The sequence below is a fragment of the Limulus polyphemus genome, unplaced genomic scaffold (genome assembly GCF_000517525.1).
Source record: "Limulus polyphemus unplaced genomic scaffold, Limulus_polyphemus-2.1.2 Scaffold146, whole genome shotgun sequence".
In the NCBI taxonomy this organism is placed as follows: domain Eukaryota; kingdom Metazoa; phylum Arthropoda; class Merostomata; order Xiphosura; family Limulidae; genus Limulus; species Limulus polyphemus.
The window spans coordinates 732,010-749,531 of NW_013665756.1; the positions used below are offsets into that span (position 1 = coordinate 732,010).

General features: G+C 34.9%; 1 protein-coding gene across 4 annotated transcripts in view; it reads left to right on the top strand.

Moving 5' to 3' along the window:
• Positions 1 to 5,171, top strand: part of LOC106475421 (DNA topoisomerase 2-alpha-like) — a 114,630-nt gene extending 109,459 nt beyond the window's left edge. For all 4 annotated transcript variants that reach the window (XM_013936108.2, XM_022380624.1, XM_022380628.1 and 1 more), the window contains one exon: positions 679 to 5,171. In XM_013936108.2, the coding sequence (XP_013791562.1) occupies positions 679 to 834 (156 nt within the window). In that variant the 3' untranslated portion in view covers positions 835 to 5,171. The remainder of the gene's footprint in view (positions 1 to 678) is intronic.
• Positions 5,172 to 17,522: the final 12,351 nt, after the last annotated feature.

Below are 17,522 nucleotides of genomic sequence, written 5' to 3' on the forward strand. Positions count from 1 at the left end.
AGAAGACATGGCCTTTCACCCATGATTCGTCTCAAAAAGGTTAAAGGCTCATAATTGATCAAAATTTTTGCTGTAATTGATGAGTTTCTCTAATTTCTAACATCTAAACATATGTATGATAAGAAACCAGAATCACCAAGAACCTTATAGATTGTTAGAGAATTTTCTTAATACTAAAATCATACATTCATTAGTTTGTGTTTTTTGTGAGTTGAAGTGTTATTCAACAGCACTCTATGTGACTGAACTAAGAATCCAGCCAGACAGAAAAGTTCACAGAAAATTCTTGCTCAAGTTTTGTAACCCACTGTTAGAGTTGGTCAGTTAGTGGAATTTGATAATGAATTAATTTTCGGGCTCATTAATTGATGATTTATAACTAAAAAATCAAAAATAGTATTAATTAGAAACATTAATTTGAACTAATTAACTATTTTTTTGAATCATGACACTAACTGATTAAGCTGAACAACTTTGAATTAATCAAAAACTCTAATTTCAATTAGTGATTAATTTCATGACATTAATTGTGTAATTGTTCAGTTAAGTAACAAATGAATATTTTCTGACTACTGTTGTAATGTTGCGAACATTCATTATAACTGTTAAAATATGCTCATTTTCAACTACATTCTGATCTCCACTTAATAAATAGAAATTATTTTATCTGTACAATAGGACCCAAAGAAAAAGGCTAAATCAGACAGTGATGATAATGATGATGAGTCTGAGGTAAAATGCAGCAGTGCCCCTGCACCCCGATCTCGCTCGGCCCGCTCCTGTGCACCGATTAAGTATAACTTTGGTGATGAATCTAGTGATGAAGGTTTTTGAACAGTAGTATAACCAGCTCAACCCTGTTTCTGACTATCATGAATGAAGGGCAGGGAGACTAATTTCAGACTGAAAGTGGTAAATTGTATCAGAAAATAGTGTTAAAACTCTCCAGCTGATACTGTTGTCAAAATAGAAAGAAATTGTTTTCTGCCCTGACATGTTTTATCAAATGTTACTTTTACCAGAATGGATGACAGTCCATTGTGGAAATCTCCAGTAGGTTTCTTTGTGTGTTCCATATTCATCATTTGATAATTGAAGTTCTTTCAGATACTGTGGGTGGTCTTAATGCTTGTCTTTGTTTTTGAATTTGTTGTACTAAACTACAGTATGTCAGCAATAGAATATGGGTGTCTTCAAGATCTCCTCTTTTATTCTTTTTTTTTTTTCATGCTTTTTTTTAATAATGGATAAATTATATTATTCATCATTCCACACCAAACTACAGTTTTAACCAAATTAACTGTAAAACAAATATTGTAGGGCTTTGGCTTGAAATGTGTTTGTGTAAAATAGAGAAAAAATAAAAAATCCCCACTTTGATCATACTTGGTACAGATCATTATTGTAATAATTTGTATCCCCCCCACCCACACACTATAGTTTAGACAAGGCTTTTCCTCTTGTACGTGGTCCGTCCCCACATTTCTATAAAATAATGTATTGTACCAAGTTTGTGACATTTTTTAACCCTTGTTGGCTTTTCTAGGACTTTACCATAGTACTATCCCCTTTGTAAACAGTGAAAATTGTGAGTGAAATGTGACTGCAATGTATTTATTCCAGTCAGTATGTAAGTGTGGTCTGGTATTTATAGTTTGGTTCATTTTCTATTCATTGTAGTAGAACTTAGTTCAAAAATTAACATTACAGAAAGACCTAATAGAAAATCATCATTGTTAAAATAAGTTCACATTTAAGATTTGTATTACATCACATTGAAATCTGCATACCATATTATGGTATTTTTGTGGAGGTTGTTGTCAGAGTTTTCATACTGTTACAGATAAATATGTGAAAACATCTTTGTTTCTAAATGTACTTGTACTCACCATATACTTGACAAACAAAGTATTTTAAAATAGTAGAGTAATGGCTTAGTTTAATGTGCATACTTTAAAGATAACAGTGTGTAACTATACTGGTTAGTTACTGAAACAGCTTCTTATGAACTGCTGAGTAAGTAGGAAATTTTCAGTTGCAATATGATAAAAATGTTAGCTTTCATAAAATATTATTTCATATTGGTATAAAATGCTTAATGCTGATGAAGCATTGAGACTTTTTAGGCTTAAGAGTATAACACACTTGACTTTTGAGAAGACTTGAATACTTTGTTTTTAATATATCATTTTCACTACCCAATTTCAGTGAAACTGATTCCAAAAACCTTTGAATCTCTATTGTAGAGATTAAACGAAAAAATTATTGTAACTTTTATATCACTTATATCAAACAGCTTTCACTGAAAATTAAAAGAAATGAGAAGTGATGAGGGAAGCTATAGAAATTATTTATTTTTAAAAAATAGTTCCTTATGGATAGTCAGTAATCTTTTATTACTGTCTTAATTGTTCTTATTTTAAACCTTGTCGGTATCCTTCTTTTTGAACAATAAAGATAACTGTACAGGAATAGAGCTTAGACATGTACAATACAATTAAAAGTGTCTTTTGCTGACCTTTTATAAACTAAGTTACATGAAAGTGGATATAGCTAGGCTGGAGTAAAGAACATGCATGAGAAAGAAAAGTCTTGATTTCATTTAGTCATACATAAAAACAAATACATGACTGCTTTTCATACTTGAATGGTACTTTTCAAAAGATTATATTAACAAATTTCCTGTAGTGGTAAAATGTTGTATCTCTTCTCCACTGAGTAGTATTATAAAGTACAAGAGAAGGATAGAATCAGGTATATATATGAACGAATGTTTACCAGACCTAAAGGTCCATTCAATGACAGCTGAGACTAATGGGTAATATTTATGTTTTCAGTTTTGAAAGACAATGATGCTTCTTGTTTTTTTGGTCTCAGGTAGTAAGTGTTCTTAAGTAAATGAAGCTAAATCATGATTGATGTATGTGAAAATGTGTCCATAGGACTTAGAAACCCTTGTGCTATTTAAAACAGGCTATTATCATAATGTAATGGGCTAACACTGGAATCTTGTAACTTCTCAATATGAATGTTCTTCTGTCTTCCAGACTATCCTTTAAAAAGAAATGCCAAATAAGGAAGAAGGTAAATTTTGTTTTTCAGTTGCTATAGCAAGAGGAAACATTTATCCAAGTTCTATTCTGATGATGTAAGCATTAGACCTTCAGTAAACGAAGATTGCTCTGGAGTGTCACCAATCAGTGTATTATTCTTTGAATAAGTAAAATGAAACAATGCTATAGAAAATTGTTCTAAAAATTTATAAAAATACTGAACTTCTGAATTAAAATATTTTGAGTGATGAAGCTGTTGAAGCATAGCTCTCTCTCTCTCTGGGGACAAGTACAAAGTCTTATTACATCAGAAGCTACTCAGATGTAAAGAGTATACAGAAAATTAGCTTTCTTAATATGAGTATTTTTCAGATATTGTGCAAACGATTTCAGTGCTCATGTAACCCTTTGTGCCAAGTGAACAAGAAAGTTTCTGTTGTTTGTATAACTTATAACCTTTATTCCCTGTCAGATTTTTTTTCAGTTTTAGAATATATCTGAGATTCACTTGCCCAAACTCTGTTTTCACTATGACTTAGTGATTTTTATTGTGGCATATAATTATCAAGTGGATTTTCTGTTGTTTTTGCCACATCAGATTATAGAATTATAAATAATAAATATAGTAAAGTATAAACTGTGTAGAGAATAGCATGATGAATTATTTTTTGTCATTGTTTGCCACGTAAGTCGATAGAATTATAAACAATAAATATAGTAAAGTATAAACTGTGTAGAGCGTAGCATGATGAATTATTTTTGTCATTGTTTGCCACATAAGTCGATAGAATTATAAACAATAAATATAGTAAAGTATAAACTGTGTAGAGCGTAGCATGATGAATTATTTTTGTCATTGTTTGCCACATAAGTCGATAGAATTATAAAGAATAATGTTTAAACCATGAAACAACATAGCATGAATTTTTTTGTCATCATTTGACTCATGAAAGTATAAAATTTTGAGAAGTAAACTTTAAACTCTGCACATATGTTTGTATTTCTACTTACCGAAATGTTGGGGAAAAAAGTACAGTTGTCTCTTAAATACAAATTTAAATATACTTGCAAAAAATAAGCTGCATTACACTAGTATAATTTCTGTGACTAAATTGGTAGTTATTATTTAAAAGTAGAATATTTGATAATGTGTGAAGTTTATCACAGAATCCATTATATATTTACAGTTTTTGATCTATATACATATGTAAGATATGTAGCTATAGTACCATCATTTATACACCTAACAGGTTTGGCTGTAATTTTGACTCATTAACAGCTGTGTTTTAATTACTATTCATATTTTTAATCATGCTGGACTTTATTATTGGTGTACTTTTTTTTTAAAAGGTTAACAATGTTTCCTTTTAATCTATCATAGAATTTCCATATTGTGTATTTATGGTTTGTTAGTTATTTACATCAGCTGTGGAAACTGTTAATATACAGACCTCAAAATATCCATACTTTTCAACAAGCTTTATCTCTACCTGGTTCTTAAACATTTGATAAAAGAACATCTCATCCAAACTGAAACATAACTTGTTTTTCGTTTTAAGATTTAGAGTAGTGGCTCTTAATTCATCATTCTTTCTTGAGTTTGGTTTACAGAAATGTTTGAAATGTGCAACTATTACAGTTAATGTTATCAAAAAGAAAGGTGTGTGATAAACCAGCATAACATAGTTTCAAAGTTCATCTTTCAATGTATGGCCCTGATATTTTGTAGTTGCTGTAATATTGCTGATATTGAGACTTGCTAGTAGCTGTAGTAGTATGTCCACGTGTATAATATTATTACATTTTTACTGGTTGTCACTCATTTTAATTGATGTGAGTTATTTTTCCTTTATATACACTGTTACACTACCATTATGTATGTGGTGGGTATTGTGAAACTGATGTACAACAACATTGGTTTGGTAGTATGGTATAATAAAATCTTACACTTTTGTATATGCTGAACGGGTTTACATGAACCAATATTTATTTTATTTTCACCCTGTTGTTTACAAAACCAGTTTTTATTACAAGGGATGATTTTTTGCTCTGCTTTTACTTGCCAAGAACAGTGAACCACATAGGTAACAGCAATAAATGTGGTTTTTGTGATGTTCATTTTGAGTGTTATGATTCCTCGTCTCTTTTTTTAAATGCACTGTTGTTTTTCAAAGATAAATATCTGCATAGTTTTGTTCTAAACATAAATAAATGTCAGGATACATTGTGTAGTAATAATCATCATCAGGCTGTATTGTTGAATAGAAACAAGAAAATATCAGGTAAAAATAAAACCCATACAGAAATCCTTGTTTTAAACAGAAGTAGAGTTAGATGACATCATGCAGTAAAACCTTGTTTCAAACAGAAGTAGAGTTAGATGACATCATGCAGTAAAACCTTGTTTCAAACAGAAGTAGAGTTAGATGACATCATGCAGTAAAACCTTGTTTCAAACAGAAGTAGAGTTAGATGACATCATGCAGCAAAACCTTGTTTCAAACAGAAGTAGAATTAGATGACATCATGTTGTAAAATCTTTTTTTAAACAGAAGTAGAGTTAGATAACATCATGCAGTAAAACCTTGTTTCAAACAGAAGTAGAGTTAGATGACATCATGTTGTAAAACCTTGTTTTAAACAGAAGTAGAGTTAGATGACATCATGTTGTAAAACCTTGTTTTAAACAGAAGTAGAGTTAGAAAACATCATGCAGTAAAAACTTGTTTTAAACCAAAATAAGTTAGTGTTTGAACAGAAACAAGAAATTATGAGATAAAAATAAAACCTACATGAGAATCATTGTTTTAAACAGTAGTAAAATTAGATAACATCATGCAGTAAAAGTTTGTTTTAAACCAAAATAAGTTAATGTTTGAACAGAAACAAGAAAATATCAGATAACATGTAATAAAAACTTGCATTAGGCTCTGTTCTTAACAGAAATAAGAAATAGTTGTATTACTTAATAGAAATAGGAAAAGGTCAAATTATGTAGAGATGTGGTATTTCCTGACAAGTATCAGACATGCAGATTTAACCAAGAAACAAGGGAAGTGATTACTTGAATGAAGTTTATATTGTGTATGAAATAAATTGGTCACATTTTAATAACAGTTAAATCTTTCGACACAACGTAAAAAACTGTGTGTGTACCTACGTAGACATGTGAACGATTACCAATACTGGATCAGTGAACAGCTCACCAGCTGTTAGTCTCTCAAGATGAATCTCTGACGAACTAGTCTCAATGAAAACGAATTATAAATGATCAAAGAAAGTCCATTCTGGATCCAGAATGTTAGCTTGTTTTATTCATTTATTGGACAATATCATCTCATGACCTCTGTTCCCTGACAGTATTGATTGGCTCTCAGCTTCAGTCAGTGTCGCAATCTACCAACAAAGGATATTTCAGCGTTAACTTGTTCAACCTGGATTTTACATAGAAAAAAAGAAATATCCCTGTTGTCAGAATGATGTCATCTACAAAACAAAAAAGCTATACAGCTATAACGATATAATGTTAACATCTCTGGACCACATGTTGCTGCTATGACAATAGAACACTAAATAATCAATAATATGGAGTAATTCTATATTACTAGAGAAAGTAGGAAACCCATGATATGCCTGAATATCACACTTCTCTTTCTCTCAGACCAACAGTTAAAGTTAACTTCCAATACGACACCTTACCTTTTCTCACATAATAGTATTTTTCATTCAGTACTGTTCTCTATATGCGCAAGTTTCACTTGCCACTAGCCTTGATACTCTCACCTACCCTCACGTGTTTACGCGTGATACAGCTTGTTGTAGTATGCAAATGAGCATGTGACAACCCACTATCAATAGGAGTACGACACACCCTCCTAATGCATCTCACTCCCTTTATACTTTAGAGCCCAATCTTCACTTCTCAATTTGAAATAGTAGAACACAGATGCATTTCACAATTTGTTAAACAACTATATTTGTTTAATGTTAAAAAAAATATTAATAAAACAACGATTTTTGTACACAATTCTAAAAATGAGACTGTTCCTAGTCCCAAAATTACAATAAAATATTAAATTATTTACTGTAAAGGATAAAAGAAAAAACTCGATGAGACTGGAAATCATCCTCAGGAATGCAATGTTTTGCAAGAATCGAATATTTATAGTCTTACTAAATCACCATAATACAATTTACATGTTAATACTCTAGCCATTCTACACCATTTGGCGTGTCCAATTCAGTGTTGGATGTGCTCTTTTTGCACATGGTTTAGCGACGTGTATCTTCACAAACCCCCCACCCACCCAGTGGGACAGCGGTATGTCTGCGAGCTTACAATGCTAGAATCCGGGTTTCGATACCCGTGGTGGGCAGAGCACATAGCCCATTGTGTAGCTTTCTGCTTAATTATAAACAAACAAACTTCGCAAAGGGTGAAGATTAAACTTGGTAGACATGTGGTGAAGTTTCCCATTGCACAATATAACTTATCAAATGAAATTAACCCTTTACAATCAATTAAACACTAAGAGAATGGAAAAACTCATAATAAATGCATTAATAAAACCATTCATAAACAAAATCAGTCAGTCCAAAGAGTCACTTGTACAAAAGAAAACTATTATCAAAACAACTATCCCATATATATATATATATACCAAGAAAAAAAACAAAAAATATAATGTTACAAAACATATGTAACATATCTTACAAAACATAGTTACATGACCTACACTGGGAAGACATTGTTGTAACTGTCTAATATTATTGGACCTCAAGCGCGTATTCTGGGATCTGCTTTGACAACTTCTTGTGAAGAGGCTGGGCTATTTTGATTTTTGTATTCAGCCGAGCTATTCACTGTGATTTTCAACTGTGTGGACAATCTATTAAGCAATGAAAAGAGTCATCAGGGATAATCATCAACAAGGAATAGAAAGAAAATTGCTGACTAGTTCAAAAACAAGGTAGCCAGATAAATACAGAATTTAATCATTCATACAAAATTCCATTGGTCAAAAGTTCAGCTGAGTTTGTAGGCTAAAGTGGGTTGTAACAATTACATTCATAAAGTAGGTTAATGGTCAAACAACATTTCTACAGGCTAACGTGTGCTTACATCCATCTTTGCCCATAGAACATGTGTCCAAAGAGCTGAGATCTTCTTGATCCTCAAGTTTCCACTTGACTAGCTACCTAGGCCATGCTGCCTTTTGCCATCTCCACCAATCAATAGAAACATTGATGCCAAACTCTCCAACCAATATACTCTCTGGTTGTCATACAGAAAGCAGGAAGAACCCAGATTTAAAAAGAAGGAATGGGGGGGGGGGTCAAATATGTGGTTGTTACTTTCCACTTCTTCTAGTAATAATACAACCTGCATTTTCATGCCATAATACTGTATCTTATAATGAAACAACATTTAAAAAATGATCAATTCTTAATGTCAAAATCAAATCTTTTATTCCAAGAATGTACTTGTGTCTCTCAGGGGTATTCAACTCTCGTAGCATATAAACCTGGTATACTTCCCAGGTAAGTAGGTGAAAAATCTAGTGAGTACAGAGTGGTATGCTCCTTAGAGTTCTCACTACTCAACTGAATTATGGGAGTCATTTTCTCAAAACATCAGATGATGTTTCTCATCAGAAAATTTACTCGGTGGCTAGGAAAACAAGTGTTCATAACACTTATGATTAATAGTTACCTGATTATCCTAGCTTTATTCCATGGATCGGAGATTGTCTACCATCAGTATTTCCAGTCCTTAGTTGATTATCTGTGGTCTAGACCTTTGTGTTCATGAATTCCCATCTGTTACGAAAAGCTGCACCTTCCTTACCATGACTGGTTCTGGTCCCCAAATAGATCCATGTTAAAAGAAAGATATCCACATTTTCGAAATTCTAAATCTCAAGTCTGAACACATCCTTATGATTTGATGTCATGAATATAGTGTGTTGATTAGGCTATTACATACCCTTCCTAAAAGTGACGAATTTTTGGTAGCATCATACTATCTATGCAATTCCAAACAGTATTAAAATGTAGTTTTTATACATTCCGTTCCACCATGACTTTATATCGGCTGATATTGCCACGTGATTTGCTGCTTTGAATATAAAAATTTACACATTTGCTTAAACAATAAATCATTATGGATATTCCTAACGCATAGTCATGTGAACAAATTGTTGAATGTTAAACTTTGTGTAATGCTTGTAATCGGGCGAAAAGTCGAGAGATTACAGGTAATAATACTTAAAGTTTCAAGTTAACATTTATATTGGTCATACTAGAACTTCTGAGTAATTATTGTAAGAAGTATTTATAGGCACATTGTTAGTCAAATTAATATGGTACTCGTGGTAGATCAATAGTAGGAGTGTATAGTTCAGAGGGCTTTTGTTAACAGTTAAAGTGTAAATAAAGTTTTTCGTAATTACAAGTAATTTAGAATAGCTTTTTGTGTTATGTAACAGCCACAGACCATGAGAACTTAACTGGAGGGATCGAATTGAATTGAGCACTAAGTGACAATCCCAGTGGTTTGTGCCACCAGGTGCTGACCCTTCAAGAGGTAGAAGAGAGTTTTTCGTTGTTTTTTTACTGATGTTACCAGTGACCTTCTGGCTGTGCACTATCTTATTGGTTCCGCTTATGTTGTTTTCCTAGTTACATCATATGGTATTTAATTTTGAAACAGACTCACTCCCCTTGAATGTCAATGAAGATCTTTTATGGTTACCACTTTTACCTTATTAGTGTTGAGGAAGTTGATATCATGCAAGTAGAATTGTGCTGTACTTGATAAAAGGGTTCTCATGCAAGATTGTCAGCTTTACCCTGATTAACTTGGCACCTACGTCAATGTCAGTTTTTATGTATGGGCCGGATTCTTTACAGTAAGTGTCTGTGACTTGTTGACAATACATTTCAACAATAAACAAATAGCACACAGCCCACTTGTTTTAAAATTAATTATTAAAACAAGTCAAACGTTTATACAAAGTTTCGTTACACTGTTGGTTATCACAGTTGTATACAAAGCTTTACATAATTCTCTTTTTTGTCAAAGTCTACATAGACTGGTTCAGTTACTTTAGAACACAAATTAATCTTCCTGCTCTGTTATTATAATACAATTTGTGATAAATTCACTTAAAAATCGCCACTATACGCTCTTTGTGGTTAAACTCACAATCATATAGTTATGTCTATTTATACAGAACTACATTTTCAATGCATATTTATACCCTGACAGAGGTCTGTAATGTTCCACACACTAGTTGACATTATGGTTAAATAATACTTGATTAAAACAACAATAAAACTCAATAGGTTCTATTGTAACATGAAGCAATAATATACCAATTCATAACTATTGAACTACACAATATATGATTCGTAAGCAGTTACATAAATAAACATACAATAAGTTATTGCTTCTAAAATAATCAATTTTAACACTTGTGCTATATAAACTATTTAAATCACAATTCTTGTATTAAATGTAAATGTAAACAATCGTATACATCTAACAATAAGCTCTTCATCAAAAAAAATATTTACAGTATTTTGTTATACTATATACAAAGACTGTTTTCAGTTCATGTACATAGAAACAGTATATGGAAACAGTAGTCCTGGAGGTACAATGCCAACTTTATGATCCTTGCACTGTCGATTTTGCACCTCTGAGCATATACAAGGGGCTGATGGTCCGTCTGGATGATTTACTCCTTCCCGTAGAGGTAGTTCTGGAATTTTCAGATGGCATATATAATAGCCAGATACTTTCGTTCAATCACGGAGTAATTTTCATTACTCAATAGCTTTTTACTAACGTACATTACGGAAACAGTCCATCTACATGTTATTGTGGAAGTACTGCTCCAATTAAAATGTCTGATGCATCAGCCTGAACGATGAATGGCTTGTTGAAATCTGGAATTCTAAGGATTAGCAAACTTCCTAACATGTACTTTAACTTCTGGATACCATCTGCTACAGTTTTTCCCACTTCACCTTGTTGGGTTGGCCTTAGTCAGGTCAGTCGGTGGTGCAGCAACTTCAGCATAGTTTGGGATGAGCTTCTTGTAGTATCCTGCTAACCACAGGCTGAATAGGCCAGAATGTTGTCCACATAATGCTCGATGTTGGAGGTTTTTTAAACATCTTCCTCGTCATGTGGTTAAATTTTGCTGTTGATTGGGCCTACCAAAATGGCATCCTCTTGAACTGGTAGCATCTGTCTGATGTCACAAAGGCTGTCTTCTCTTTAGATTCTGTCTCCATCAGATCTGCCAATAATCTTTCCTGAAGTCGATCTTGGTAAAGAACTTGAACCTATTTAGTTTCACCATGATAATCGGTAAGTTGTCCATAGGTTCGGAGTCGAATTTCGTCACGAGGTTCAGCTTCTAGAACTCTATGCAAAAGCGTTTTAAGCAGTTCCTCTTCTTCACAATTACCACTGGTGAACAGTAGGCTGAATTTGAATGCTCAGTGATTCCAGCTTTTAACAATACCTCGACTTCTTAATCAATCGGGTCTCTCATCACATTGGGCATCTGGTAGGACTTCACCTTGACTGAATCCCTGGTCATGGTCTCGATCTTTTGTTGCACAAGGTCTATCTGTGAAGCCATCTGCATACTGGCACAGTAGCTCTTGTTGCTCTTTTTTCTGCTTGCCAGTCAGTTTTTCACTGATGTTGACGTCTTTGTATGTCTCATCGCCACCCAGTGGTCTTAGGTCTAATAGGTTTTCATCTTCTATGGCAAAGTCACTGTCTTCTGGTTCTGCATCTATAACAGCCACACCTGCAATTCCCATCTGTGCCTCAATAGCTATACCTGGTAGGTCTTTTTTCCCTCTCGAAGTGCCTTTTCAACAGATTGGTATTTTAGATCTTAGTTTCCATCCACTTTCACCTTATAGTCCATCCTGTGCACTTCAAAAGGTCCTTTCCATTGTAGGGTGAGATTGTTGTTGTCTGTGGGTAGCAGAACCAATACCTTCTGTCTGACCCTGAAACGTCGATCCTTGACCTTCTTGTCATAGAAGGGCTTCTGACTGCCTTGAGCTGCATAGAAACTCTCCCAAGTGAGTTGACAGGTCTCCTCCATTCAGTTTCTGAGGTCTAACAAATACTGGTATGTGTTCCTCACTTCTGACTCTTCTTCTCCTGTCCATAGGTCTTTCAATATCTGCATTGTACCTCATACTGTTCTTCAATACAGTAACTCAAAGGACAAAAATCCTGCATGTGCTTGTGGGATTTCTCTGTAAGCAAATAATACTGCCTGCATGTACCTGTCCCAGTCATATGGTCTCTCCTAGCACATTTTCTTCAGCATGCTCTTTAAGGCTCCATTGACTCTCTCACAAGGTTCATTACGTTTGGAGTTGTACTGGGTGGTAAAGAGCTGCTAAGTCTACACACTTCTTTCATCAGTTCTGAGGTAAACTAGATCTCTCTGTCACTCAAAACGTCTTCTGGAAAGCCTACTGTACAGCATACTTCCATCTTCAGCTCTGTCTTTTCTCTGTCTATATATTTGGCATTGCTATAGCTTCTGGGTAAAATATCACATAGCCAACTACTGTCAGCACGTACCAGTTGCCCTTGTTCGATACAGGTACTTGTGGCCAGATAAAGTCCACAGCTACTTTGCTGAACAGCTCTTCTATGAGAGGCATTTCATCCAGTAACGCCTTGGCTTCCTTTTCTCTAGTACTGTCCTTTGGTAGATGCACATAACCTGCATAATCTGATCACATCTTCAGTGACCCCTGGCCAATGGAAGTTGCTGGTGATTCTGTCTGCCAGACTGCCGTCTTCTTTGCTCTTAGATGTCTTCCCAAAATCAACTTGTGAGCCAACTTCATCCACTATTCTGTTGGTACTATAATCTGTTTAACTTCCTCAATGGAACTGCCTTAATAAATATGGTACAGCACTCCCTTATGGTCCTCTATTCTGTGACTCCCTTCCCCTTTTGTCTAGTTCTCGACTTTCTCATAGGCACTGTCCCAAAGTTTCTGCAGTGAAGGGTCTTTCTTCTGTGCTTCTTTCAATTCCTGTAGACCAATATGTGGGATGTCGGCTTCTGAGACTTGCAGAGGATTGATGTCTTGCTTGCTTTTCTTTTCTTGAGCTCTTGTGGTGACTGCAGATGCATCATCAGTTTCTTTTCTGTCTGGTTCCTTCAAACATCTACTGCCTGGTATTTTGTCAATCACCAAGTCATAGATGGGTGCCTTCATACACATTGCCTCAAGGTCTCCCACAGAGTATGGAGTGTCCACCTTTATTTTTGCTATGGGAAATTTTCTTGCTGTCCCATCAGTCAGCATGCACAGATGTACCTTACCCACCATCTGGTTATCAGAAACTAGACTGGTTCTCACTGCTGCTCCCAGTGTCTCATAGGACTTTCACTTTCTCGTTTCTGACATAGCCTTCATGTACTGTGGTTTGCTAGCATCTCTCACTGTTTGTCACATGCTCCAATCACCACTGGTATTGTTGACCCATTTGCTAACATGAGCTGACCATCAATTATGCACTGTTTAATCATGATGATAGCACTTCTTTCTTGTGGTGGAGTTGACAAGTTGTCTCTATTCTGTTTCTTCTGACAACAGCATCCATGATGACAGCCACTCTTTCTTGTTTCTTGCCAGCACCGTCTTTGCAGGTAGCTCCAGCTGCATTATGTTGATATTTTTGCAGTTGCTTGTTAGTGACAGACTTACACTCACTTGCAATGTGCCCCATTTTATAACAAGCACATCATTTCTTCTCTCTTTTATCTGTTGACTTATTATCACATTCGGTGGCATCCTGCTTCTATTCAGCCATCACTGGCTTCAAATTTAACTGGTTGTTCTTGGACTTGCCAGGTATACCACCTCCATGGGCTTCCATATACTGTTCTGCCAGCTTGATCATCTCATCCACATCTTTTGTTGCTCTCTTTTTGAGGAATAATGACATGCCAGTGGAGCACATGATCATGAACTGTTCACATATGAGTAGATCAGCCAGTCTTTAAAAACTACCTTGTGAAGTATCACCATAGACATGCTGCAAACTGAAATAGAGTTTCTCCAGTGTGAGGTTTGACTCCTCTGAACTTCCAGCAAAAACCTTCCTTGGTAGGTTCATAGCATTTCAGCAAGTGTACTTTTAACTTGTCATCTTCCATGACATCTTCTAATGCCATCCCTGCATATACTTGTAGGCTTTTCCTGTGAGAGGGGAGCTGAGGCAGACTGCCCAGTTGCTTTTGTCCTAGTTTTGAATTTGAGAGAATCTCTCATACCTGTTCAGGAAAGCATTCAAATCATTCTGTTCATTAAAGTTTGGTATCTTGGATCAGCTGGGTCTGAACCCATTGTCATTCTTGGGTACCCCATCTTCCTATTGGGTGAACTTGTTGATCTCAATTTGTGCTCTTATTCTCTCTATTTCCAGTATCATCTCCCTCCTTCTCTTCTTTCCCAATTTGTGCTCATATTTTTTCTCTTTCTATTATTTCCTTTCATTCCAATTTGTGCTCTTATTCTCACTATTTCTAGTCTCTTCTTTCTCTCCCCTACTTCTTTCTCAATTGGTGCTCTTATTTTCTCTATTTCTAATATCTCCTGTCTTTCCTTTCTTTCTTTTCAATTTGTGTCCCTGTTTTTCTTCCACCCTTCTCCGCCTCTCCTCCTATCTCATTTGTTGTTTAAGAAACTCTCCTAGATTCCCATCTTTTTGCCCAAGTTGCTCGCCCCTCTCTATCCACTTATCAAAGTCAGTTGACATGGTTATATGATGTTGTTGTTGTGACATCTACAATATATTTGCCACTACTACAGCTGTGCATATATAGGCCTATTTGCTGATGTTGTGTGCATCTACTTCTACCACCAGTTAACACTGTAGATCCTGGCTGGTTTACCATTGTCAGTTTTTATGTATGGGCCAGATTCATTACAGTAGGCATCTGTGACTTGTTGGCGATAAATTTGAACAATAAAAAACAGCACACAGTCCAATTGTTTTTAAATAATATATTAAAACAAATCAAACATAAATACAAATGTTTGTTACACTGTTGGTTATTACAGTTGTATCCAAAGCTTTAAATAATTGTCTCTTTCTCGTCAAAGTGTACACAGGCTGGTTCAGTTACTTTAGAACACAATTTGACAAGATGATTTATTTCTTCTGCTCTGTTATCACGATACAATATGTGATAATTTCACTTTAAAATCCTCACTATAACTATTGGTTACTACAGTTGTATACAGAGCTTCAAATAATTGTTTCTTTTTCATCAAAGTCAACACAGGCTGGTCCAATTATTTAAAAAAACAATTGACAAGATGTATTATTCTTCTCTACTCTGTTATCACAACACAATATGTGATAATTTTACTTTAAAATCGCCACTATACACTCTTTATGGCTAAATGCACAATCACGCATTCTAGATCTATCTATATTGAACTACATTTTCGACACATATTTATGCCCTAACAGAGGTCTAGAACGTTCCACATACTACGAGATATTGTGATACAATAATGCTCAATTAAAACAATGAGAAAAACTTAGAAGGTTCTAATAACTTGATGCAATAATATAACAATCGCCAGTTCATAAGAAAAGAACTATACAATGTATGATTCGTAAACAGTTACATAAACAAACTTGTGATAAACTATCACTTCTAAAAATAACTAAATTTAACACTTGTACTGGGTAAAATATCTAAATCATAATTCTTACATTAAATTTAAATGGAAACAGTCATGTATATGTAATAATCCAAGTGATGGTCTTATCTTGCTGCTGCTTTGCTATCTATCATCCATTAGTGGACCAACCACTTGAATTTATGCATTACCTGTGAGTCACATGCAAATATAACATTAGTTGCACTATCTATTTCTGTTTTTTGGGTTTCAGCAATCTAAAGGTTTATGACTACCAACTCATTTCATGCATTGCTCGTGGGAAGCTTAAATGCCCAACCATCTCTCTGACTATTTTGGTTTAGGATCCATCTGTGTCTATGATGACAGATTACTATCACTATTGTATTTTAATAGATGCACATGATATTTCTGCCTCATCCTTTGTCAATCTCTACTTTTTCTGTCTTGGCTGATTTCGAAAGATCCCAGTGGCATCATATGTAAATTACACATAGGCGAATGTGAGAACTGATGCTGACAAATTATCTCAGTGGTGGCTGTATAACACCTGTATACTCAAGACTATCTCTCGAGGCACCACTTTGGAAATCCATTGCTTTGTTGATGCCTGTAGGATCATTGTGGAGCTATAGTGTCTCAAATGAAAGGGCAGTGGCTCGTTGATGGAATTCATAGTCATTACACTGCAAGGCCCTAATGAAGAATTTTGCTTATAAACACTGTTATGTTCTGTGGTGCTGCTGAGGCTTGTAAAATATAATAGAGCTCTCATGAAATAAGTCTTAAACATGTGTTTTGCATCTTTTCAATCTTATCTATTAGAGTAGCACTCATAATACATATTCCAGGATGAAGCAGATAAGACTTTGGTGGAGCATTAGTAAGTAACATTCTTCATCTTTTTTCCTTTAGCAAATTTCAGTGCATTGATACCTTTGGTGGCTCTGGTTAACATGGTGTTAGTGTGGCTGGTGATACTGAGTTGTCTATCAAAGTGTACTTTCACGTATTTCAGTGTTAATTTCAAAGGGATGGTTATGAATTGTTTTTATTAGTGTTGTTACGTCTCTGGTCGATTGTTAATTTCCCGTAAAATTTATTTCCGAGGAACTTCAGCGATACAAGTCCTTTCTTAAATAAAATTAGGTTCTTCTTCCTCAATACAACTTTGCAATACACAGAATTCCCACAGTCACTTTAACTTAAACACACGCTATAATTCTTGGCCCGACTTGGCCAGGTGGTTAGGGCGCTCGACTCGCAATCTGAGGGTCGCGGGTTCGAATCCCCGTCGCAGCTTTCAGCCATGGGGGCATTATAATGTTATGGTCAATCCCACTATTCGTTGGTAAAAGAGTAGCCCAAGAGTTGGCGGTGGGTGGTGATGACTAGCTGCCTTCCCTCTAGTCTTACACTGCTAAATTAGGGATGGCTAGCGCAGATAGCCCTCGTGTATCTTTGCGCAAAATTCAAAACAAACAAACGCTATAATTCACAATGATTTACACACTTTACTTACAGCTTGACTCCATTATAGCCGTTATCAATTTATCTGCCATCTAATATACTAAAATAAGGAGCGTCTAGCAAACGCTGGGATGTTCCGTGAGAATCCCCGATCCTTCTAGAATCTCATCACGTGTTACCAGCGTCACGTGACTTCCGCTGTCGTAACACTGCCCCTTCCCAAACAATAGCCATTTACATTAAACCAATATATAATTTACAATAACTTAATTAAATGTA